At 43.1% G+C, this 24,914-nt stretch overlaps 3 protein-coding genes across 4 annotated transcripts in view; 1 reads left to right on the top strand and 2 right to left on the bottom strand.

Annotated features, from left to right (window-relative positions):
- The window catches only part of LOC109615053 (galactose-specific lectin nattectin-like), a 32,491-nt gene extending 10,349 nt beyond the window's left edge, over positions 1-22,142 (bottom strand). The window contains exons 1-3 of the mRNA XM_034290297.1: positions 22,062-22,142; positions 21,615-21,773; positions 21,391-21,528 (exon numbers count right to left, since the gene is read on the bottom strand). Of these exons, the coding sequence (XP_034146188.1) occupies positions 21,391-21,528; positions 21,615-21,764 (288 nt within the window). The 5' untranslated portion in view covers positions 21,765-21,773; positions 22,062-22,142. The remainder of the gene's footprint in view (positions 1-21,390; positions 21,529-21,614; positions 21,774-22,061) is intronic.
- On the top strand, positions 4,725-6,263 carry LOC114834059 (ladderlectin-like). The gene is made up of 6 exons (XM_029118700.2): positions 4,725-4,826; positions 4,997-5,063; positions 5,209-5,297; positions 5,384-5,521; positions 5,921-6,035; positions 6,129-6,263. The coding sequence occupies exons 2-6, from the start codon at positions 5,006-5,008 to the stop codon at positions 6,194-6,196; spliced, it is 468 nt and encodes a 155-aa protein (XP_028974533.2). The 5' UTR covers positions 4,725-4,826; positions 4,997-5,005; the 3' UTR covers positions 6,197-6,263.
- Positions 18,034-19,608, bottom strand: LOC105030911 (ladderlectin-like). 2 transcript variants are annotated; one of them, XM_034290310.1, is made up of 6 exons: positions 19,504-19,608; positions 19,244-19,319; positions 18,982-19,070; positions 18,738-18,893; positions 18,265-18,376; positions 18,034-18,167 (listed from the first exon to the last, which is right to left on the bottom strand). In XM_034290310.1, the coding sequence occupies exons 2-6, from the start codon at positions 19,305-19,307 to the stop codon at positions 18,100-18,102; spliced, it is 489 nt and encodes a 162-aa protein (XP_034146201.1). In that variant the 5' UTR covers positions 19,308-19,319; positions 19,504-19,608; the 3' UTR covers positions 18,034-18,099. The 2 variants fall into 2 exon arrangements, with proteins under 2 accessions (XP_034146201.1, XP_034146202.1); XM_034290311.1 differs by having other exon boundaries at positions 18,756-18,893; positions 19,504-19,607.
- Positions 22,143-24,914: the final 2,772 nt, after the last annotated feature.

The raw sequence follows: 24,914 nt of genomic DNA, 5'->3' as shown, positions 1-24,914 counted from the left end.
ATTTAACTGCTGGTCAGAGAGGGATGTAAAAAAACAACAGCCATATACTGAGAATGAGGTATGAGAATATTGTGTAATAGCTAAGTACACACCAGTGAAACCAGATATATTTTAGCTAGCTAATCTCCATTTCAATGTATTTAACTTATAGCTCACTTATCAGTATAACAAGTTACCAAATCAGCCGTCTGTTTTGCTAGTTCATTTTTCAATAGTGTCTGTAATTATCAATGACAAAAGTATTCACATCGGTGTTTGTTTTCTTCCTAAATTAATCTGACTTTTTAACGAATTGGATGAATGAACGATTTACTGGCGGTTTCTGTACTTAAGGCGAGACACGGCAGGCAAAAACATCGTTTTTTTCACTGGTCAATGTTGAGATTTGGGGCTCTATGGGGGCTATTTGTCTTCAATAACATGACTTCTTTCAGACTTGTGGTGTAAAAAAAGTCAAAAATACACATTAGGTCTTTATTTTACTACATTTCTAGTCTATTTGAGTCTCTTGATTTCGCCTAAATTCATCAAAAGTTGTCGTTCTAAATCAACTTGCTGCTCCGCGCGATCGCTGTTTGTACCCTGTCATATCATATATCACTGGAAAGGTCTCTCTCTCATGGTGAGTGCTGTCGGGTCTAAATATGCTAATTTCCTTTTTATCAGCAAGCAATCGTCAAATTAAAATTGGGCATTTTACTCTAAAAGCGGATCTCATTGGCTGATGTCAATTTCTGAGAAGGTAAAAAATTTGGCTACGCTCAAGTAAGAGACAGAATCATGTGGCAGTTTGTCATGTCCACCAAGACAAGTTGGACCTCTTAGACAACAAGTTGGTGTGCCAAGAATTTGTTGTTGGTTGTGAGAGACGCAAGCAGATATTTGGAGCTTTCATTTAAACTGTGTAATCATAATCACTGTTCTGTGCCTTTGAGCAAGTGGTGTATCTAAATTTAATGTTTACAGTTGTTCAAGAGCCCATGTGTTTCCCTTTAAAAAAATTAAATGCATTAAAATGGAATATAAAAATCTTAAAATAAATGTCTAAATTTTGTCTCTTTCATATTTGTATATGTTGATTTTGTAATCAGTTAAAGCATATAGAAAGAAAGAAAGATGATCCAATAACAATACACATGAAAAAAAAAACAGGCAGCACACAACTTTAAACCCCCCCAATGTTCAAACCAAATCTACGCCCTTGCAATTACAACAATGGTCTCTACGATCTATTTAGGCTTACGATGCTTTTGGGAAACGCAACCTAGATCCTGATAGTCAGTTCCTTCTATAGATGTATGTCGACTTGATGCTCACTCATTTTAATGATGAAAAAGACCCGCGTGAGGTCACGCCGTGAGAGGCGAATATGAACGCTGATCAGATAATTTCCCAGTGTAGTGAACACCAAGACCAGAGTTGTGTGGGTCCAATTGCAGAAGTGCAATGGTAGATTTATTGTACATCGCACAAGGGAGTAGGCTAGCACACAAACGATCAAGACAGGCAGAGAGTCGGAAACCAGAAGATCAGTCCTTGAAGGCGAAGGCACAGGCAGGGATGAGCAGGGACGCGAAACCGAGAAGCAGGCAAGCAGGTCAGGAAGCCGGGTGATCAATCAGCGGAGGCTACAGCACAGGCTGGGAGAGACGGTAAGGATATCCAGGGGCAGGCAGGGAGGTCGGTGTTCCGGGAAGGCAGTCCGTACAGGTAACAACACAGGTAGGGTAGGCAGGGGGAAACACGACGGGGCAGACGAACAGGTCAAGACGCAGGGTTCTGTAAACGAGGAGGACGGGACCGGAGGGTAGCGAACACAACAGGCTGGGAATCAACAAAGTAATGAGCGAGCGCGATAGCAGGCTTGGCAGGTCCACTGAGAACAATACCTCACACTGGAGGGGAGGTAGAGCACGGGCTAAATAGAGGGGTTAACAGGGCACAGGTGTTCAATATTCAGGTGATTGGGATCTGGAGTGTTGGGTGCGTTCATGCGTGCTGGGAAGTGAAACGGTGGCAGGTGCGGAGCGTGGCGGGGAGGAGTTGGACCGGGAGTGACGGGAAAACCTCACACCCAGAATGCATAGAAAATCTACCATAACATACATAACTGTGTGCACAGTACATAATTGTTGAAAATACAAAATAATGCTGTCTAAATCTAATCTAACTCTAAAACTAAATCTACAGTAACATACTGTACAAAGGTTATACAGTAAGAAACTACATAAATAATTTACAGTGTACTTGTCACTTTTCTCCTACCTCTTTTTGTCGTAACTTCTGTTACTCATGCTCCACTCATCTCTGGAAATTTCTTCCACTGAATGAAGAAAGTATAAACCAAAGAAAGTATCTGTGTTGCTGATCACAAACTTAAGATTCAAAATGTACTAATCTGCTCTTCACTCTTTACTGCTAAACGCATTTTCATCTCTTGTCCATCTTCCAATTCACCTGCTTTCATATTTCATTTCTTTTCATCTCTATTTTCTTTGCTTTTTCCCCTCACTCATCCCTTTCTTCTCCACTCCTCAAATCCAGACTTCCACTTGTCCTCTTCTCTCCTATTTCTCCACTCCTCATCACACATTTTTCTCCTCTCTCCTTCTCTTAACTTCTGCTTTTCACTTCATTCTCACTCCCCTCATCATCTCTCCTCCTCTTGTCCTCCAGCCTCTCCAGCTCCACAGGTATATTCGTGTCCTTGTCTCTTCACACACTTATTTTTCCTCCTTGTTCATTTTCAGACTTATCTCCTTACTCGGAATGTAATAAATGTAAAAGCTATTAACCATACAGAACTTCTGTAAATCTAACCAATTTAGTAACCAGCATATTAGGCATCTCCATTCTTTTGCTCCTTTCTCTCGCCATTCTTTGCCTCCTACACACTTTCTTCTATTTCTTCTCTGCATTCCTTTCCAACTGCCGTGCCTCCATTCTTTCTCTTGAAACTCTCTAAATCTTTGCTCTCCTATTGTTGTCTTGATTAAGCATTTTTCTGTTGCGGCGACATAAGGCTGTATCGACGTGGCTTTAATTGAGCAAATCTGTCAATAACGCTGTCAATAACGCTGTCAGGGTTGATGTCATTCAAATTGTCCTTTTCCATTGACATGATGGCCAAGTCATTGAGCCTGTCTTGACCCATGGTGTTCCTTAACCATGTATGAAGACAGCGCAACGCACAGAAGGAGCGTTCACAGCTGCAGCTGCTTACTGGAATCGTCAGGGCAACTTGGAAGAGAGCCTTCAGGCTGGGAAACATGTCTTCATCAAGCAGTTGGAACACAGTGGAGGTGTCAGGGACTGTCTCTTTCTCCATCCTTCTATTGATGAAACTAGGAGTTATTCTGGCTTCAACTGAATCTTATAATGGGAAGCAAGGCTTTTGAGGGCTTCTTCAGAGAGAAAGGTCTCTGTGGTTGGGTTGCAAGCATGAATACCTGACATAAGTGCTTCTCCCAAAACCTGAAAACCAGGCTGACTCCACCACAAAACCATCATATCTTTTTTGTTTGGGACCCACAGGGAGCTGGATGTAATTAGCCTCACGTAAGGCCATGGCCCTCTTGAACACATCTTCACCACCAGAGTCTGTGCAGAGCTCTGTCAAAGCTTGAAGGACTGCCGTCTTGTATCTGTCTTGCATCTGTCTCTGGCCTCGTCTGCCATCACAGAGCACATCTTTGCAATCTTCATTTGCTTGATGATGCTTTCTGTGATTTCTTGTGAAATGCTGGTTCTTGTTTCATTTGGGATAAATGAGAGCGGTAAGTGGTATGAGAAGGGGGAGTATATTCTTGTAGAAATGGGTCAAATTGTTTAAGGAGCTTCATACATTCAATAAAGTTGCCTTGATTCTGGCTGGATTCCTGCTCATCATGCCCCCGGTATTGGATGCCTTGTTTTCCTAAAAAGGTGGTTGCTTCCACAATGAAGGTACTGGCGTGTGTTCCTGTTCCGTGTAAAAACGTTGTTATATCCATAACTTACGGCCGTTTAGCCAGTAAGCTTGCGACACCGATGAAACATACTACATGACAACATGCATGACAACAACCCGCCAGCCCCTGTTGACAAGTTAATGATGAAGAAGATTTATATTCTTCTTCGTTAGTTTTAATTGGCAGTTGACAAACAAGATGAGTGATGCGCGATTCATTACCGCCTGCCACCACGTACGGTAATAGAGCTTTTGTTTCATTTTTTGCCACTCCAGTCAGAAAGACTGAGAGGAAATGAAACAAAGTTTAAGTTATTTTAAAAAACCTAAAAGAATCAGGGCTTTTGACAAAACATCTGGGGCTTAAGCCAGATTTCTTTTTTATATATCTTTACATATTTAGTTTGCTACAAATAAGTTTTGTGTGCATCAGCATTTTATGCAAACTTTAGATTTTGCCCATGAACCAAGCTCTAAGTGGATGGAAACAAAGGTATTTTACATTGCAAATAATACATTTCTAAAGACTTAATTAGGAGCACCTGGGACGAAGCCAGCTCAGTAATCCAGGATAATCATCCTCACCTGTTTCAGGTTCTTAAAAAGGAGAGGAGATACAGAACTCACATCACAGGGAGATTCAGTGGAGAGAGCTGAAGTGGGCTTAATAAGTGTTAACTGGTCATTTCAGAAGGTGAGAGGTCAACAGGTGTCATTCTTATTCCACTGTTTGCCTTTATATCAAATGACACTGTTCCCTGTGAGGTGAATTTAATGTCCTGGATAAAGTGATGACCAGTGTTCCACTCTAGTGGAAAAGATAGTATTGACTTTGTTTTTTCAGTACATTCTTAACAACTGAATAATATATTCTGTGGTAAGTCTGGACAGAACCTAAAATGTTGATGTTCTATAGTACATTTGTGAGCTTCTTCTGTGTTGAAAACATCCCACTTGGAGGGTTGTCTTTTAGTCAGGATCAGTTTCCTCTTGCCAGTTTCAGCAAGTCTTTTGATGACAACTGGTCTTTGTCTTGTGTTCTCTTAGGATTACATCATGGGAGTGATAATGGTTTTCCTGCTTCTCATTGCTACATTTTCTCTGGGAGATGCGAGTAAGAGGGTTCCCCTTTTCTCAACAATGTGACTGACTGGTCTTTACAATATTGACTGGTTTAATGCCGCTTGTGGATCAGTTTTGATTCTTAAATGTTTCTTGGTCACATGTAGCCTAGTGTTTTACTTACTTTGGTCTTACAGGGCCATCCAGATGTAATCGGGGATGGCAAAAGTTTGGATCCCGCTGCTTCCGTTTTGAAGAGATTCTGAGGTCATGGACTGAGGCAGAGGTAGCTGTCTCACCCTAGATATTTGGGTGTGGAAACACTACTGCATATTCCTGGTTTAATGACATTGTCCATCTTTACCTCTTTAGCGTCACTGTCAGTCTCTTGGTGGACACCTGGCCTCAGTACACAGCTGGAAGGAGTCTAGGTTCCTGGAGACGTTGACTGTAGATTCACCTTTGACCTGGATTGGAGGAAATGATGGTGGTCGGCCAGAGTTGAGAAAGGTACTTTGTCTTACTGGTGTAACGAAACGCGCTTCATCGGAATGACCACAGTTAGAAACACTCCACAGGGACAGTCTTGCTCCCAGATCTGTAAGGTCATTAGGTATACTTGGAAATGGGTCTACAGGATGCTTATGATGTCAAATCTGTTTGAAATATTGTGTGATGTCTTCAATAGCCTGTTCAGTTGACCAGTACTGTAGTTTAATGATGTCAATGTGAGCCAGTCTGTGTTTTTGGGACACCATAATATAGATGTTTGTTGATTTGGACTAAACAGTTTAACCGTCTTAGTGTTTCTATAGCTTTCCAAATGGATTGGTGTTCTGTGGTAGTTTCTGTAGTTGATGAATGCCTAAATGTCATGGGTGTGATGCTGAAACCTACACTTCTCCACAGGACAGGAGCTGGTCCTGGACTGATGGATCTGGATTTAATTACCATGAATGGGCACAAGGGGAACCCAACAACTATAATGGTGTCAGAGAGCCGTGTATTCAGATGAACTTTGGAGGTACAGTCATTCACTTGTCCATCAGTCACATCTAACTTGACAGTTCTTTGAATCCTGTGTATGTGGGTGTTATTTTTACTGTTTTCTTTGAAGAAAAACATCGCTGGAACGACGAAGTCTGTGAGAAGCGCTTTGCATCGGTCTGCTCCAGACGCCGTTGAATCAACTGTTGTTGCTGTGACGTGTTCCTGTTGAATGATGTGGTTGTCAATAAAACCGCTGAACACATTTCTTGTGTCATTTGGCTTAATATTACAGGTCATGTCCTTGAGGGTTGTTGGTTCCAGAGTCTAGAATGTGGCAGTTTTAATTATTTAGTCTATTCATTCCACAAACCCACTTAAATTGAGTTTGTCTCTCTATCTGTATGCTTGAGCCTTGCATATGAAATTTCTACCTTATGTACTTCATTTTGAGTCATATCTCTCTCAATGCTCTATAGTCCTTCAGTTGATACACTTACTGTCTGCTGATAAGCAACTGGTTGATGTCTTGAATTAAGGTACAGTTAGGATTAAAGGTATTAAATCAAGTTACTCAGTCCGAGCATCAACAAAAGCCCTTCTTGGACTCTGAATATGAAATGTTCAGATATGACGCTGTGTTCAGGCAGTGCAATTTGGTCTCTCAATATTATGTAGAAGTCTGATTGGTCAAAGTCTTGCTCCCATATCTGTAAGGTCCTTGCCTATACTTGGAAATAGGTCTACAGGATGCTTGTGATGTCAAATCTGTTTGAAATATAATGTAATGTCTTCAATAGCCTGTGTTCAGTTGTCCAGTACCTTAGTATAATGATGTCAATGTGAGCCAGTCTGTGTTTTGGTTCACATCAATGCCTGTTGATTGGGCTGAACAGGTTACCTGTCTTAGTGTTTCTATAGCTTTCCAAATGGATTGGAGTTCTGTGATAGTTGCTTGTTCATGAATGCCTAAATGTCATGGGGGTGTGATGCTGAGACCTACACATCTCCACATGACCGGAGCTGGTCCTGGACTGATGGATCTGGATTTAATTACCATGAATGGGACGAAGGGGAAGCCAACAACTATAATGGTGTCTGAGGGCCGTGCATTCAGATTAACTTTGGAGGTACAATCATTCACTTGTCCACTAGTCACACTTGACAGTTAACTGAATGCCTGTCAATATGATGTGGGAGTAAATTCAACTTTCTTTTGAAGGTCTTCATCGCTGGAACTATGAAGTCTGTGAAAATAACTTTGCTTCTGTCTGCTCCAGAAACCATTAAATCAACTGTTGCTGTGGCATCATCCTGTTGAATGATGTGGTACATTTTCACAATCACCGTTACATGATTCAGTTGGCTGGGAGTCAACCTCTATAACACCTTGACATTGAAGTTTTGTTGGAGACAGTCATTAGAAATCTTTATTTTTGTAAATAATACATTACATTTATATATGTAAGGGGCACTAATTGTAATGTAGAGTGAAGTGCTGCCTTTCTAAGGAACTTTTCAAAAGAGGAGAAATAAAAGTACCAAATAGTTTACTCAGAACATATAGCCTGCATTTATTAAACATCAATTATCAAACAGTATGACCTTGTTTCTCTTTTCTTTCGCAATGTCCTTTTAGTTTTCAACCCTCTTGTTACACATATGTTGAGAAAAAAAAATTGAAAATAAAATGACCTCAGAGCTCTGATGAAATAACCCCAAAATAATAACCCAAAGTCCATCAACCCGGGTAGTATGTTTTTTTATTTGTGTGTGGAGAAATCTCGCGCTTATCTGTACGATGCAATGAAGAAATGGTGAGTAGAAGCCGTCCTTGTTACAGGCAAGATGATCATTCACGCCCTTGTCTCAAATAGCGAAACCTTCCAATGGAACTCTCTCTCGAATCATGCATGAAAAAAAAAAAACCTGCAGGGCAATATTCAATTACTCTCTCAATAACTTTACCAGATCTAGAAATATAAATCTTATTCATAATCTGTAGTAGCTTAAATTCTTATTTTCAATGTTTGCATTCAGAGCATACATGAAACTCAAACACTAGCATGTCACGTAGTAACACAGCTTCAACATGGCATGGAATAGCACTTCAAATCATTAAACTCTTGTTCAACTTGTTTTTTTTACTTATGTAGTACAAATGTCAGCAATACATTTTCACACAATGCATTAAACAACTTGATTTACAGCAAAATAAAAATAGGGTTAAGTCCACGTGCTTAACTCAGTAAACCTATCTATCACGCTATTTTGGCTAGTAGCACAAATAACCAAGTGTACAACACTCACCGGAGAAAAATAATACAAGTAAACTCCTTGTCGTAATTTCGATCCTTTGCTCTGCTATTTTGGTGAAAAAACTAAAAAACTTTAAATAGGTCTTAATTGTTAAATATATTTTTTACTCAGGGTGGAAAATCTAAATATAGCTTCAGCTCGCTATCGTTCCGCTCTTCTCGATTTTTCTCCTTCTCCCTCTAAGAATCAGTGTAGCAGTTTCCCCTCTATGCAGCGCCACCACTGCCTCCTACTAGGCCAAATATGGTTTGCAGAGAAAACCTAACAAGTAATAAAGGAATTCAATATTAACTAAAAATAACCTAACCCTGCTTGTAGGATAATTTCAAGTGGGTTACATATAGCACTTTACAATACATAACTACAGAGAGCAATGAGACAAATGTTTGCTAACAAAACAAAAAGCGTTGGGGTGGGTCAAACGTAGGCCTGGGGCTAGGCTTGTTTGAACAGAGGAGACTTGAGGTGATGGATGAATATGGCAAAAGATTTGGAGTCCTGGATGAAATGTGGAAGTGCATTCTTGGAGCAGCCCGTGAAAAAGCCTTGTCTCCAAAGCTCCATAGCTTGGATCGAGGGATGATGAGGAGGCCCACAGTGGCTGAGCATAATGACTTGGAGGAATGGTATTGGGGAATAACTTCAGAGAGATAGAGTGGCATCTGACCTGCGGCCGTATGTCTTGGACACTCGGGTGAAGAGAGGGGCGGAGCTGTCAACTGATCACCACCTGGTGGTGAGTTGGATCCGATGGCGGTGGAGGAAGCTGGACAGACTCGGCAGGACCAAGCGTACTGTAAGGGTCTGCTGGGAACGTCTGGCCGAGTCTCCTGTCAGAGAGATTTTTAACTCCCACCTCCGGCAGAGCTTCGACTGGATCCCGAGGGAGGCTGGAGATATTGAGTCCGAGTGGACCATGTTCTCCACCGCCATTGTCGAAGCGGCGGCTCGGAGCTGTGGCCGTAAGGTCTCCGGTGCCTGTCGAGGCGGCAATCCCCGAACCCGGTGGTGGACACCGGAAGTAAGGGATGCTGTCAAGCTGAAGAAGGAGTCCTATCAGGCCTGGTTGGCTTGTGGGACTCCTGAGGCAGCTGACGGGTACCGACAGGCCAAGCGGACTGCAGCCCGGATGGTTGTGGAGGCAAAAACTCGGGCCTGGGAGGAGTTCGGTGAGGCCATGGATAAGGACTATCGGCTGGCCTCGAAGAGATTCTGGCAAAACATCCGGCGCCTCAGGAGAGGGAAACAATGCCCTACCAACGCTGTTTACTGTAGAGGTGGGCAGCTGTTGACCTCAACTGGGGATGTCGTTGGGCGGTGGAAGGAGTACTTCGAGGATCTCCTCAATCCCGCCGTCACGTCTTCCTCAGGTCTCTGGATGTTGTGGGGCTGTCTTGGCTGACACGCCTGTGCAACATCGCGTGGCAGTCGGGGACAGTGCCTCTGGGATGGCAGACCGGGGTGGTGGTCCCTCTTTTTAAGAAGGGGGACCGGAGGGTGTGTTCCAACTATAGGGGGATCACACTTCTCAGCCTCCCCAGGAATGTCTCTGCCAGGGTTCTGGAGGGGAGAATACGGTCGATAGTAGAACCTCGGATTCAGGAGGAATAGTGTGGTTCCTCAGAATTTCTAGGTGCAGCCAGGGGCCGGAGGGTGTCAGGTTTGGGGACCACACGATTTCGTCTCTGCTCTTTGTGGATGATGTTGTCGTGTTGGCCCCTTCAAGCCAGGACCTTCAGCATGCACTTGGACGGTTTGCAGCCGAGTGTGAAGCGGTGGGGATGAAAATCAGTGCCTCCAAATCCGAGGCCATGGTCCTCAGTCGGAAAAGGGTGGCTTGCCCACTTCAGGTTGGTGGAGAGTGCCTGCCTCAAGTGGAGGAGTTTAAGTATCTAGGGGTCCTGTTCACGAGTGAGGGAAGGATGGAACGGGAGATTGACAGACGGATCGGTGCAGCTTCTGCAGTAATGCGGTCGATGTATCGGTCTGTCGTGGTGAAGAAAATGCTGAGCCGCAAGGCCAAGCTCTCGATTTACCGGTCAATCTACGTTCCTACTCTCAACTATGGTCATGAGCTTTGGGTCATGACCGAAAGGACAAGATCCCGGATACAGGCGGCCGAATTGAGCTTTCTCCGCAGGGTGGCTGGGCGATCCCTTAGAGATAGGGTGAGAAGCTCGGTCACCCGGGAGGAGCTCAGAGTAGAGCCTTCCTGGGAAGGTGTTCCGGTCCCGTCCCACCGGGAGGAGACCCCGGGGAAGACCTAGGACACGCTGGAGGGACTATGTCTCCCGGCTGGCCTGGGAACGCCTCGGTGTCCCCCCGGAAGAGCTGGAGGAAGTGTCTGGGGAGAGGGAAGTCTGGGCATCTCTGCTTAGACTGCTGCCCCCGCGACCCGGCCCCGGATGAAGCGGAAGAAGATGAATGAATGAATGACACAAGAAATGTGTTCAGCAGTTTTATTGACAACCACATCATTCAACAGGAAGACGTCACAGCAACAACAGTTGATTTAATGGCTTCTGGAGCAGACTGCTGCAAAACCCTTCTGACAGACTTCGTTGTGGCCAGAAAAGGGCAATAATTAAGTTATACAGTCAGTCCATTATTTCCAATTTTTTTATCAGAATCAGAAGTATAGGAATGGGCTGGTGAGTTAATTACTTCCCTTGACAAATATTACCCACCGCGGGCCGGACGGAATTGTCTTAAGGTTTGGGTTAGTAAGGTGGCTGGGACAAACTAAGGCCTGCGGGCCATTCTATGCTTAAACCCAACAAGTAATTGCTCACCAGCAGAAAGTAATGCTAAAAAACCAAATACCTATAAAACATCTAGATTGTGAAATTTCACAAGCAATGCTGCAGTAGTGTACAGACATTAGTTTAAGGGTCTTGATTTGTGATTGAATGAACTGAATTAAAATGACCATAACCTGTCACATGCTAGACTCTGAAACTAACAACCCTCAAGGACGTGACATGTAAAATTAACCCAAACAACACTAGAAATGTGTTCAGCTGTTTTATTGACAACCACATCATTCAACAGGACGATGTCACAGCAACAAGTACATTTAATGGCTTCTGGAGCAGACTGATGCAAAGCGCTTCTCACAGACTTCGTCGTTCCAGCGATGTTTATCTTCAAAGGAAACAGTACCTTCAAACCTCCAAAGTTCATCTGAATACACAGCTCTCTGACACCATTATAGTTGTTGGGTTCCCCTTGTGCCCATTCATGGTAATTGAATCCAGATCCATCAGTCCAGGACCAGCTCCTGTCCTGTGGAGAAGTGTAGGTTTCAGCATCACACCCATGACATTTAGGCATTCAACAACTACACAAGCAAGTACCACAGAACGCCGATCCATTTGGAAAGGGATAGATACTAACATAAGACCAGTAACCTGTTTCAGCCCAATCAACAAACATCTATAGTATGGTGTCCCAAAACACAGACTGGCTCACATTGACATCATTATACTACGGAATTGTCTTAAGGTTTGGGTTCGTACGGCGGCTGGGACAATCTAAGACCTGCGGGCCTCAGGGTTAGCACCCCTGTACTAACTCTAACTTAAAGCCTAATGCCATTTTAACCCCATTCTAAGCTTAACCCCAACAAGCAATTGATTACCAGCAAATAGTTATACTATGAACCAAATACCTATAGAACATCTAGATGGAAATTGGGACTCAAAGTGTAACCTAGTCATTTTACACATCAGCTAATCTCATCAGGTGTTCAGGTGATGCAACAGATGACCTGCAATCATTGATGCATGCAATGTCTTAGGAGGGGAACCGACCCTCATGTTCTGAGTGACTACATTTGCAACAAACCATTTGGCAGAATGACCATACCCCAGGAATTTTGTAGCTCCCCCATAACCGTATTGTTGCAAATACTCCCACTATGGTATTGTGCTTGAGGCGGTAACTTCATCATCCACCAATTATATTATCCCAGCTATAACTGGCTCCTCCCACCCAACCAATAGCATCAAATCCACCCCATCCAGACTACCATTTAGTTACTGTGTAGAAGGATGCATTTGAAATGAACTCTTCAGATTTACTTGACAAGTTCAGGAATACAGAACAAAATACTAACCTAGACTATGTTCTTGAAATGTCTTATGCAATGCTAGAGTATACAGACTAATTTGGCTGAAGGTCTTGACTGAACTGAATTTAAATGACAAAATAATACTGCCACATTCTAGACCGTGGAACCAACAACTGAGGATGTGATATTACCATTATAGTTGTTGGGTTCCCCTTCTGCCCATTCATGGTAATTAAATCCAGATCCATCAGTCCAGGACCAGCTCCTTTCCTGTGCAGATGTGTAGGTTTCAGCATCACACCCATGACATTTAGGCATTCATGAACAAGCAAGTACCACAGAACACTTATTCATTTGGATGGCTATAGAAACACTAAGACAGGTAAACTGTTGAGCCCAACCAACAGGCATTGATGCCTGATATAACTATGAAATCAAATGACTCTGTGTGTAATAGAGGGTGTGCCTAATCTATCGTATGTCAGTGTTGTTGGTGGGTGTCTTTGTCTGAAAGGATACTTTCTTTGTGGCAGGTGAGTTGCTGCTGGGCTGATGCAATCTGCCTGATCGGATGATGTCTCCTGTCCCCCTTCTCCCATCTCATTTTCATCTAGCAATTCATCTGCAGACTCCTCCGAGTTTCTGTCCTCTCCATCACACATGTCCATGGGCAGTACATGCTCGCAATCTGGCTCTTGCTCCGCTTTTCCTTCAGCTCATCCTCCTCAGTTCTTGGCCGGCATTTCCTCCCTCCACGTTGCCTTATCGGCAGTGTCGTGAAGCGTCTCCAGTCATCCTCGTCTTCAGAAACCTCTTCCGTCTCTTTTTCCCCTTCGCCACGTCACTATCCCCCTTGAACGGGTTTTACTCCTGTTCTGCTGGACATTGTCAACAGGTAGGAAGTCACAAGGCAGCAAAGGTTTTCGTTGTAGGACCCTCGCTTCTCCTGGACCACGTTCTGGCTTAACCACATACACTGGGCCGTCTTCATACTTCCTTTCCGTCACCACATGTACTCAATCCTCCCAGTATGATTGGAGTTTCCCCAGACCACCTCATTCTCCACGATTTCTCACCAAAACTTTGTTTCCTGGCTGGAGATCTGCTCCATATTTCTTCTTGTCGTAGCCTCGTTTTGCTTTCCTCTGCTCCTTCTGAACTTTTCTTGATACCAATACATATGTCTCTTTCATGTGCTTTCTCCACTTGGCAGCATAATCACCATGCGACACTCCACTCTCCCTTGGCTTCTGGCCAAACATTACATCAGTGGGCAGCCTCGGGTATCTGCCATACAGAACGTAGTATGGGGCGTAACCTGTCACTTCACTTCGCGTACAGTTGTACGCATGGAAAACCTTGTTTAGAGAGCTCTTCTAATCAGCCTTGGCTTGACTTGGCAGAGATCTCAGCATTGACAGCAACGTTCTGTTAAATCTCTCCACCTGTCCATTTCCAGCTGGGTGGTATGGAGTCATGCGGGAGTGTTGGATATCATAGATTTCCTCCATGTGCTCTACTTGTTTTCAAATCCCCTCCCTTGATCGTGGTGGAGTTTAGTGGGGAATCCATATCTGGAACAAAGTGGCCATAGATCTTTTCTGCTGCTGTCTTTGCAGACTTATTTTTGCAAGCATACGCTTGGGCGAAGCGTGTAAAATGGTCCATTACCACCAGGAAGTATTCGTAGCCACCCATGCAGCCCTCCAGACTCAGGAAATCCACTGATACCAGTTCGAAAGGGTAAGTCGTCACTATATTGACCAGTGGTGCTCTTGTCACTTTATTTGGACGCTTGCGTTTCAGACAGCTACACACCTTGGTAACATAATGTTCCACATCAGCCTGCATGTGAGGCCAATAGAACCTGTCCCGGATGAGGCTGAGTGTGCGCTCAACTCCCTGGTGACCCATAACCTCATGAAGCTCCTTAAACACCAACTGGCTGTATTTTCTGGGTGGTACTGTCTGGGTGCGTCCTGCTGAACGTCGACACAGTACTCCTTCCTCATCCAAAGACAATCTGTTTCGCTGCCTATACAGAACAGTCAACTCATCTCAACCGTCTCGTCCCACCAACCTTGGCCAACGTTCTGCTAGCACGTATTCCTGCACCTTTCCAAGCACTGTATCTTTTTTTTGGGCTCCTCGTAGTTCTTCAGGGGTCACTTTGGTCTCTTGTGTTGCTCCTTGATCCTGTTCGGCTTCAGAGCAAATTGTAGCTAAGGTGATTGGACACATCCTGGGCTCCTCCTCCTCCAGCTTCATGAGAAGTGAATCCGTGACAGCAGCCATGACTCTTGCACTGGCCTCCTGCAAACAGGTCGGCATGTATCTCTCCATGTCCAAAGGCATCCTTGACAGTCCATCAGCATCCCGTGACCCAAACCAATGTTGACCTTTTTGCCTCTGATATAGTACGGCCCCCAGTCCGTCTTGTGATGCGTCACAATGTAAGATGAAGGGCTGTTCAAAATCAGGGTAGCCTATGATTGGAGGATGGAGCAAGAACTCCAGTAGTGGGTTGAGGACATTTTGATGTTTTTCTGTCCAAGCCACAGAGGGACTGGAATGAAGTTGAGCAGGTTTTCCCCCTTTACCCCGACCCCTCTTGCTGTAGTCATCTTTACTGCTTGCCTCCGTTCCTGAAGGTTTCCCTATCGACAATAGTTGTTAATCAGATCTTTCATGTCACTGCTAGTCACGTCTTTACCTTCAGTGACCACCACATCCTCTCCAATGTCATTCCAGTCTGACCTCCCAGTAGCAGGTTTGGTATCTGCTGAATAAATGGACCTGACTTGCTGTACTCGTCCTAGTATCGTGCGGGGAGCAAGCATAATGTCCACATTGCTGATGTTGGTAATGGGGATGTGTACTTTTGTCGAGTTTCCCTTCTGAAGACTGATCACCATCTTAGGTACATCAAGTCCCTCAGGCCACTGTGGAATATCTTCTGGGTCAAACAGGACTTCCTGCTATGAAACCAGAGGACCAGCCCTCACTCTACATTTCACTGTTCTTGTTTGTCCGGCAGCAACAACTGTATTGATCCGTCCAACTTTCACTATTCCTTCTTTTCCAACTTGATCTCCATTCTGAATCATTTTAAAACAAAGTCGACATCCGCGATTCCGCGGACAGTGCTCATTTGCATAAATATTCAGAAAAATAGAATCACCATAATCGTCCGATTCCAATGGTATATTATTTGTAGCCACTTTCGTGAAGCGTTCCGTGTATAATTTGGGTTGTCTGTGTATTGTTTGGGTTGCTATGGGAACTTTTCACCAGGCAACGACATTGACCATGCATCTTAGAAAGGCTAATGTGTAGACAAGAATAGGGAGGGTGTACATCACTATATATGATGTTTTGAACCATAAAACATCGTTTGTATTATAAATATGATATAAAAATAAATATTTAGTCAACATAGTATGGGGGTGTTCTTGAGTTTTTGGGAAGAAGTTTAAGAGTTTATAAAATATATAAGTCCAAACGTAACTAGCGATCTAGTGCTGCCACCTGCTGGCCGTTTTACACCCAAAGTTAGATAGGGTTATTATCTTTCATTTTATAGTGTTTTATTTCTAGTTAGAAGAACCACATTGTTTGGGGGTGCCTATATTTTTTACCTTCTATTATTTAATTATTTCATTATTTTCAACCCAATTACAGTGTAATTTGATAGTAAAGGCATGAAAGTATGAGGAAATACCATTGACACAAAACTTCATAATGCTTTCAAAAAACAAGTCTTGATGCTGAATGGTAGAAATGTTTTCCGAAAACAATTTTTTTGCCTTTCAAACAGATGAGTTTTATAAATAGTGACCCAGAAGTCTGTTTTTTTTTTGTTTTTATTGTAGCCAGATGGGTTGTTATTACCAGGATACATCATATTAGGTTGTATCTGTTACAAAAATTAATTTTAGGACCCAAAATGTCCAAGTAGTGTAATCCGGCCGAAATCCCCATAGGCTACCAAGGGCTAATCAGTACTACTGCTTTTTTGCAGTCACATGAGAATGCTTACTTTACCACTTCTGGAATGATATCAGAGTGCTGCTCCATTCCCTTTGTCACCAGCTGCAGAATAACATTATAGCCAATGATTGGAGGCTGCCCCACACCTTGCTCACTGGAGAGAAGCACAGGTACCAAGAGTTGTGCCTGGGCCCCTCTTTTTGGCCCAAGTTGAAATTTCAACTCCACCCATCCTGAGAAAGGTATATCAGTTTGGTTTGCTGCTCGTCCAATGAGGGTTTCACCTTCGTCCAACAGTTCACTTAGGCTGCGTGTCGCAATGTGGGGAAAGCAAGTATTCTTCCATTCCTCATTGATGATGGTCACCTGCGACCCTGTGTCCCAGAGCGCCTGCACCGGCATGCATTCAAAGAAACAGTCAATCATACATCCAGGACCAATGAGGTTCTCCAATCTTGGGTGTCATCATAAAGGAATGTGGTTCGTATAGGTGGTAGCTCTAGCATGCTCTGTTTTTCCTCTTTGTTCTAACTCCGCCTCCAGCTGCTTAATTCTTTGTCGCAGGAGCTCTCGAGTTTTCTCTTGTGGGTCGCAGTAACTCAGCATGAGGTTGAGCTGTCTGGTCTCATGGAATGAACAGATGTTTTTACATCGCTTCTGCCCTCTGCTGAATTCTTTGGTGCTCTACATGGCGGCACGATCCACAACTCCACTTCTGAAGCAGTGGTCGCATCGATCCTCTTCACCTTTCTCCTGACAAGCTCTGCATCCCTTTCTGTAGCTGGATCTTCCTTTGACTATACGCTCAGGAGGGTTGTGTTGTCTTTTCGGAGTTCCGCAACTTCCTCTCTCAGGAGTTTTACCATCTCATATAACTCGGATTCTCTCCGCCACTCCACTGCTGGTGTCTCTCTGCATTTTCGCCTGACAATATCACTTGACTGTTCCTGAACCAACACTTTGGCTTTACTAAAACTTCTGGATGCAGTCACTCAACCGTGTTTTTTTTTTTTTTATCACTGGTGCAAATTTTCACACTCAACATTACATAATTCAGTTATCTGGGAGTCAATAACCTCTGTAACACCTTGACATTGAAGTTTTGTAGGAAACAACCATAAGAATGTTTAATAATACATTACATTTATATAGCCCTTTTCAAAAACCCAAAGACACTTTACAATACATACATGACTACAGAGAGCAATGAGACAAGGGGGTTGGGTCAAATAACATAGGGCTGGGGTTAGGCTTGTTTGAACAGAGGAGACTTGAGGTGGTGGATGAATATGGCAACAGATTGGGAGTCCTGGATGAATTGTAGAAGTGCATTCCAAAGTCTTGGAGCAGCCCGTGAAAAAGCCTCCGCAGCTTGGATCGAGGGATGATGAGCAGGCCCACAGTGGCAGAGCGGAAAGACTTGGAGGATTAGGGTGGCACAAATAAAAAAGGACTGGACAGTGCTGCAGACGCAGTGGGTCTACTCAGGACTGGATGTAACTGCTTTCAAATATTTTGCCCCACACATGGAAAGCCATTCCGATTGATGTTAAGTTGAATGTCAAGATATTTAAAATGTTAAACTCTGCTACATTCTAGACCCTGAAACTAACCATCAAAGACAATGATTATTAAGTTAAATTACTCATGACAGTAGAGTTCAGCTGTTTTATTGACAACCACAACAATCAATAGGTAAACATGACAGCAACAATTGATTTCAATCGCTTTGTGAGCAGACAGAAGCAAAGGGCTTTTCACAGACTTCATTGTTCCAGCGATGTTTATCTTCAAAGAAAACAGTAGACATTACTCCCAAATCACAGACAAGTATTCAATGAACTCCCAATTGAGATTTGACAAATGGACCAGTGAATGACTGTACCTCCAAAATTCATCTGAATACACGACTCTCCAGCAATAGAGTTGTTAGGCATTCCTTCTGCCCACTGTCGGTAATTAAATCCAGAGCCATCAGTCCAGGACCAGCTCTTGTACTGTAGAGAAGCAGTGAGGTCTCAGTAGCAATGCAAAGACATGACATTTGTATTCAGAAAGTACACAGGATACTACAAAATGCAGATGCATTAGTAATGCTATAGACTGTTGGTCTTCAGAAACAAATGAGAACACTAACCTGAAATGGTTTCTCAATAAACATTGTGTACTATTTGCAGACAAACTACATTAACATCATTTTAAAGTAGTATTGGCCAGGGGACTGAGGTAATTATATTGACATCACAAGCACCCTGTGACATATTTCCAGATATACCCAAACACCTTACTAAACTGGGAGCAAGACTGTCCCTGTGGAGTGTTTCTAACTGTAGTCACTGATACAGCGTGTTTTGTTACACCAGTATGACGAGGTACCTGTGTCATCTGAGGCTGACCACCATCCGTTCCTCCAATCCAGGTCAAAGGTAAATCTATAGTCAACGCCTGCAGAAATATAGACTCCAGCCAGCTGTGTACTGAGGCCAGGTGTCCACCAAGAGACTGACAGTGGAACTAAAGGAAGAGGCAAAGATGGACAATGTCATTTAACCAGTGATGTGCGGTCGTGTTTATCCACCCCATTCTAGAGTTAGGGGGCTACCTCCGCAGCCGCCCAAGATCTTGGAGTCTCATCGAAAATGACACAATGGGAACCAAACTGGCGCCATTCCCCAGGGCACCTGTGTGGCCCTGTAAAACAACCATAAGAAAAAGATCTAAATAGTGGTTGTAAAATAACTGGGTACATTCAAAAACAAATTTACAAGAGCCATGACTAACCAACAAATTGCATTAAACTGTTGAAGATTTTTCCCCAAACCAGTTAATCACAAACGATGCTGAAATATGAAGGCCACTCTTACGCCAATGTGGATCTCCCAGAGAAAAGGCAGCACTGAGCAGCAGGAAAATAATCAACCCTGCCATGGTGAGGGATTCCTGAAAGAACAAGACAAATACCATTTCTTGTTAAAATTAAGTCAATACTACACTAGCACTAGCTACCATCTCAACCAAAGAAGATCACTGTAATCATCACTTTAACCAGGACACTAAATTCACAAAACAGGGACTAGTGTCATGTGGCATAAAGACAGTGTAATCAGACCTGTTGACCTCTCACCTTATGAAATTGTCAGTTATCTCACTTAAGACCTCTACAAATCTCTCCAATGATCCTCCCTGTGATGTGAGTTCTGTGTCACTGCTCTCCTTTTTAAGGACCAGACACAGGTGAGATGAATGTTCTTGATTGCTAGGCTGGCTTTACCCCAGGTGTTCCTATTATAACCTGATTATGGAAAGGTGAAGTATTCATTTTCCTATTTTAACATTCTCAATGTAGTGCTCATGTCCTCTCTCCTGGCTGTCTTAAAACCCTTTGGATTAGGTTCTCATCCAACAGCATTTTAGGACAGAGGACAATGAGCATGAAACTGACTGCTCTCCAGGTCTTTTTGGCAAGGTAGAAAAGTTGATTTCTTTGACCAGTCAGATCTGCACTGAAAAATTTGACTTGTACATAAGACAGACCAAAGTATACTGCCTGAACACAGCCTCATCTAACAGATCATACATTGTCTAGATTGGTATTGGGGAACATTTCCTATTCAGAGTCCCAGTAGGGTTTTTGTTGATGCCCTGACTCAGTAACTTGATTTAATAACTTTAATCCTAACCGTACTATAACACAAAACTCTGCCACATCCTAGACTCTGGAACTAAAAACCCTCAAGGACATGACTTGTAAAATTAACCCAAAATGCCACAAAATGTGTTCAATCACAGCATTCAACAGGACAATGTCACAGCAACAAGTTCATTTAATGGCTTCTGGAGAAAACTGATGCAAAAGCGCTTCACAGACTTCGTCATGGCCAGAAAAGGGCAATACCCATTGTCTATATTTACAATCACATTCAGAAATATAGGAATGGGCTGATGAGTTAATGACTTCCTTTGACAACTATGACCTACTGTTTGGGTTAGTATGGTGGCTGGGACAAACTATGACCTGCAGGCCATTATTAGCTTAAACCCAACAAGCAATTGCTCACCAGCAGAAAGTATTACTAGAAACCAAATTCCTATGAAACATCTAGATTGTGAAATTTCACAAGTAATGCTGCAGTGGTGTACAGACATAAGTATCAGGGTCATGAATTTTGATTGAATCAACTGAATTAAAATGACCATAAACTGCCCCATGCTAAACTCTGGAACTAACAACCCTCAAGGACATGTAAAATGAAACCAAATGACACAAGAAATGTGTTCAGCTGTTTTATTGACAACCACATCATTCAACAGGATGATGTCACAGCAACACGTTCATTTAACGGCTTCTGGAGCAGACTGATGCAAAGCGCTTCTCACAGACGTCGTCATTCCAGCGATGTTTTTCTTCAAAGAAAACAGTAAAAATTACTCCTACATAGACGGGATTCAATGAACTGTCAAGTTAGATGTGTGTGATGGACAGGTGAATGACTATACCTCCAAAGTTCATCTGAATACACGGCTCTCTGACACCATTATAGTTGTTGGGTTCCCCTTGTGCCCATTCATGGTAATTAAATCCAGAGCCATCAGTCCAGGACCAGCTCCTGTCCTGTGGAGAAGTGTAGGTTTCACCATCACACCCATGACATTTAGGTATTCATCAACTACACAAACTACCACAGAACACCAATCCATTTGGAAAGCTATAGAAACACTAAGACGGTTAAACTGTTTAGTCCAAATCAACAAACATCTATATTATGGTGTCCCAAAAACACAGACTGGCTCACATTGACATCATTAAACTACAGTACTGGTCAACTGAACAGGCTATTGAAGACATCACACAATATTTCAAACAGATTTGACATCACAAGCATCCTGTAGACCCATTTCCAAGTATATCTAATGACCTTACAGATCTGGGAGCAAGACTGTCCCTGTGGAGTGTTTCTAACTGTGGTCATTCCGATGAAGCTCATTTCGTTACACCAGTCAGACGAAGTACCTTTCTCAACTCTGGCCGACCACCATCATTTCCTCCAATCCAGGTCAAAGGTGAACCTACAGTCAACGTCTCCAGGAACCTAGACTCCTTCCAGCTGTGTACTGAGGCCAGGTGTCCACCAAGAGACTGACAGTGACGCTAAAGAGGCAAAGATGGACAATGTCATTAAACCAGGAATATGCAGTAGTGTTTCCACACCCAAACATCTAGGGTGAGACGGCTACCTCTGCCTCAGTCCATGACCTCAGAGTCTCTTCAAAACGGAAGCAGCGGGATCCAAAGTGGTGCCATATGCGACTACATCCGAGTGGCTTACTCGCATCTCCCAGAGAAAATGCAGCAATGAGAAGCAGGAAAACCATAATCACTCCCATGATGTAATCCTAAGAGAACACAAGACAAAGACCATTTGTCATCAAAAGACTTGCTGAAACTGGCAAAAGGAAACTGATGCTGACTAAATGACTTATCATCCCACTGGGAGGGTTTTCACCACAGAAGAAACTCACAAATGTACTATAGAACATCAACATTTTAGGTTCTGTCCAAACTTACTACAGCATTTACTAAACAGGTCTCAGTTGTTAAGAACGTACTGAAAAAAAGTCAATACTATCTTTTCCACTAGAGTGGAACACTGGTCATCACTTTAACCAGGACATTAAATTCACCTCACAGGGAACAGCGTCATTTGATATAAAGGCAAACAGTGGAATAAGAATGACACCTGTTGACCTCCCACCTTCTGAAATCACCAGTTAACACTTCACTTGTTAAGCCCACTTCAGCTCTCTCCACTGAGTCTCCCTGTGATGTGAGTTCTGTATCTCCTCTCCTTTTTAAGGACCTGAAACAGGTGAGGATGATTATCCTGGATTACTGAGCTGGCTTCGTCCCAGGTGCTCCTAATTAAGTCTTTAGAAATGTATTATTTGCAATGTAAAATACCTTTGTTTCCATCCACTTAGAGCTTGGTTCATGGGCAAAATCTAAAGTTTGCATAAAATGCTGATCCACACAAAACTTATTTGTAGCAAACTAAATATGTAAAGATATATAAAAAAGAAATCTGGCTTAAGCCCCAGATGTTTGGTCAAAAGCCCTGATTCTTTTAGGTTTTTTAAAATAACTTAAACTTTGTTTCATTTCCTCTCAGTCTTTCTGACTGGAGTGGCAAAAAATGAAACAAAAGCTCTATTACCGTGCGTGGTGGCAGGCGGTAATGCATCGCGCATCACTCATCTTGTTTGTCAACTGCCAATTAAAACTAACGAAGAAGAATATAAATCTTCTTCCTCATTAACTTGTCAACAGGGGCTGGCGGGTTGTTGTCATGCATGTTGTCATGTAGTATGTTTCATCGGTGTCGCAAGCTTACTGGCTAAACGGCCGTAAGTTATGGATATAACAACGTTTTTACACGGAACAGGAACACACGCCAGTACCTTCATTGTGGAAGCAACCACCTTTTAGGAAAACAAGGCATCCAATACCGGGGGCATGATGAGCAGGAATCCAGCCAGAATCAAGGCAACTTTATTGAATGTATGAAGCTCCTTAAACAATTTGACCCATTTCTACAAGAATATACTCCCCCTTCTCATACCACTTACCGCTCTCATTTATCCCAAATGAAACAAGAACCAGCATTTCACAAGAAATCACAGAAAGCATCATCAAGCAAATGAAGATTGCAAAGATGTGCTCTGTGATGGCAGACGAGGCCAGAGACAGATGCAAGACAGATACAAGACGGCAGTCCTTCAAGCTTTGACAGAGCTCTGCACAGACTCTGGTGGTGAAGATGTGTTCAAGAGGGCCATGGCCTTACGTGAGGCAAATTACATCCAGCTCCCTGTGGGTCCCAAACAAAAAAGATATGATGGTTTTGTGGTGGAGTCAGCCTGGTTTTCAGGTTTTGGGAGAAGCACTTATGTCAGGTATTCATGCTTGCAACCCAACCACAGAGACCTTTCTCTCTGAAGAAGCCCTCAAAAGCCTTGCATCCCATTATAAGATTCAGTTGAAGCCAGAAGAACTCCTAGTGGCTAAAAGTTTCATCAATAGAAGGATGGAGAAAGAGACAGTCCCTGACACCTCCACTGTGTTCCAACTGCTTGATGAAGACATGTTTCCCAGCCTGAAGGCTCTCTTCCAAGTTGCCCTGACGATTCCAGTAAGCAGCTGTGAACGCTCCTTCTGTGCGTTGCGCTGTCTTCATACATGGTTAAGGAACACCATGGGTCAAGACAGGCTCAATGACTTGGCCATCATGTCAATGGAAAAGGACAATTTGAATGACATCAACCCTGACAGCGTTATTGACAGATTTGCTCAATTAAAGCCACGTCGATACAGCCTTATGTCGCCGCAACAGAAAAATGCTTAATCAAGACAACAATAGGAGAGCAAAGATTTAGAGAGTTTCAAGAGAAAGAATGGAGGCACGGCAGTTGGAAAGGAATGCAGAGAAGAAATAGAAGAAAGTGTGTAGGAGGCAAAGAATGGAGAGAGAAAGGAGCAAAAGAATGGAGATGCCTAATATGCTGGTTACTAAATTGGTTAGATTTACAGAAGTTCTGTATGGTTAATAGCTTTTACATTTATTACATTCCGAGTAAGGAGATAAGTCTGAAAATGAACAAGGAGGAAAAATAAGTGTGTGAAGAGACAAGGACACGAATATACCTGTGGAGCTGGAGAGGCTGGAGGACAAGAGGAGGAGAGATGATGAGGGGAGTGAGAATGAAGTGAAAAGCAGAAGTTAAGAGAAGGAGAGAGGAGAAAAATGTGTGATGAGGAGTGGAAAAATAGGAGAGAAGAGGACAAGTGGAAGTCTGGATTTGAGGAGTGGAGAAGAAAGGGATGAGTGAGGGGAAAAAGCAAAGAAAATAGAGATGAAAAGAAATGAAATATGAAAGCAGGTGAATTGGAAGATGGACAAGAGATGAAAATGCGTTTAGCAGTAAAGAGTGAAGAGCAGATTAGTACATTTTGAATCTTAAGTTTGTGATCAGCAACACAGATACTTTCTTTGGTTTATACTTTCTTCATTCAGTGGAAGAAATTTCCAGAGATGAGTGGAGCATGAGTAACAGAAGTTATGACAAAAAGAGGTAGGAGAAAAGTGACAAGTACACTGTAAATTATTTCTGTAGTTTCTTACTGTATAACCTTTGTACAGTATGTTACTGTAGATTTAGTTTTAGAGTTAGATTAGATTTAGACAGCATTATTTTGTATTTTCAACAATTATGTACTGTGCACACAGTTATGTATGTTATGGTAGATTTTCTATGCATTCTGGGTGTGAGGTTTTCCCGTCACTCCCGGTCCAACTCCTCCCCGCCACGCTCCGCACCTGCCACCGTTTCACTTCCCAGCACGCATGAACGCACCCAACACTCCAGATCCCAATCACCTGAATATTGAACACCTGTGCCCTGTTAACCCCTCTATTTAGCCCGTGCTCTACCTCCCCTCCAGTGTGAGGTATTGTTCTCAGTGGACCTGCCAAGCCTGCT

The sequence above is a fragment of the Esox lucius genome, chromosome 24 (genome assembly GCF_011004845.1).
Source record: "Esox lucius isolate fEsoLuc1 chromosome 24, fEsoLuc1.pri, whole genome shotgun sequence".
NCBI classification, from domain to species: domain Eukaryota; kingdom Metazoa; phylum Chordata; class Actinopteri; order Esociformes; family Esocidae; genus Esox; species Esox lucius.
This window is presented reverse-complemented; position numbering and strand designations above follow the sequence as displayed.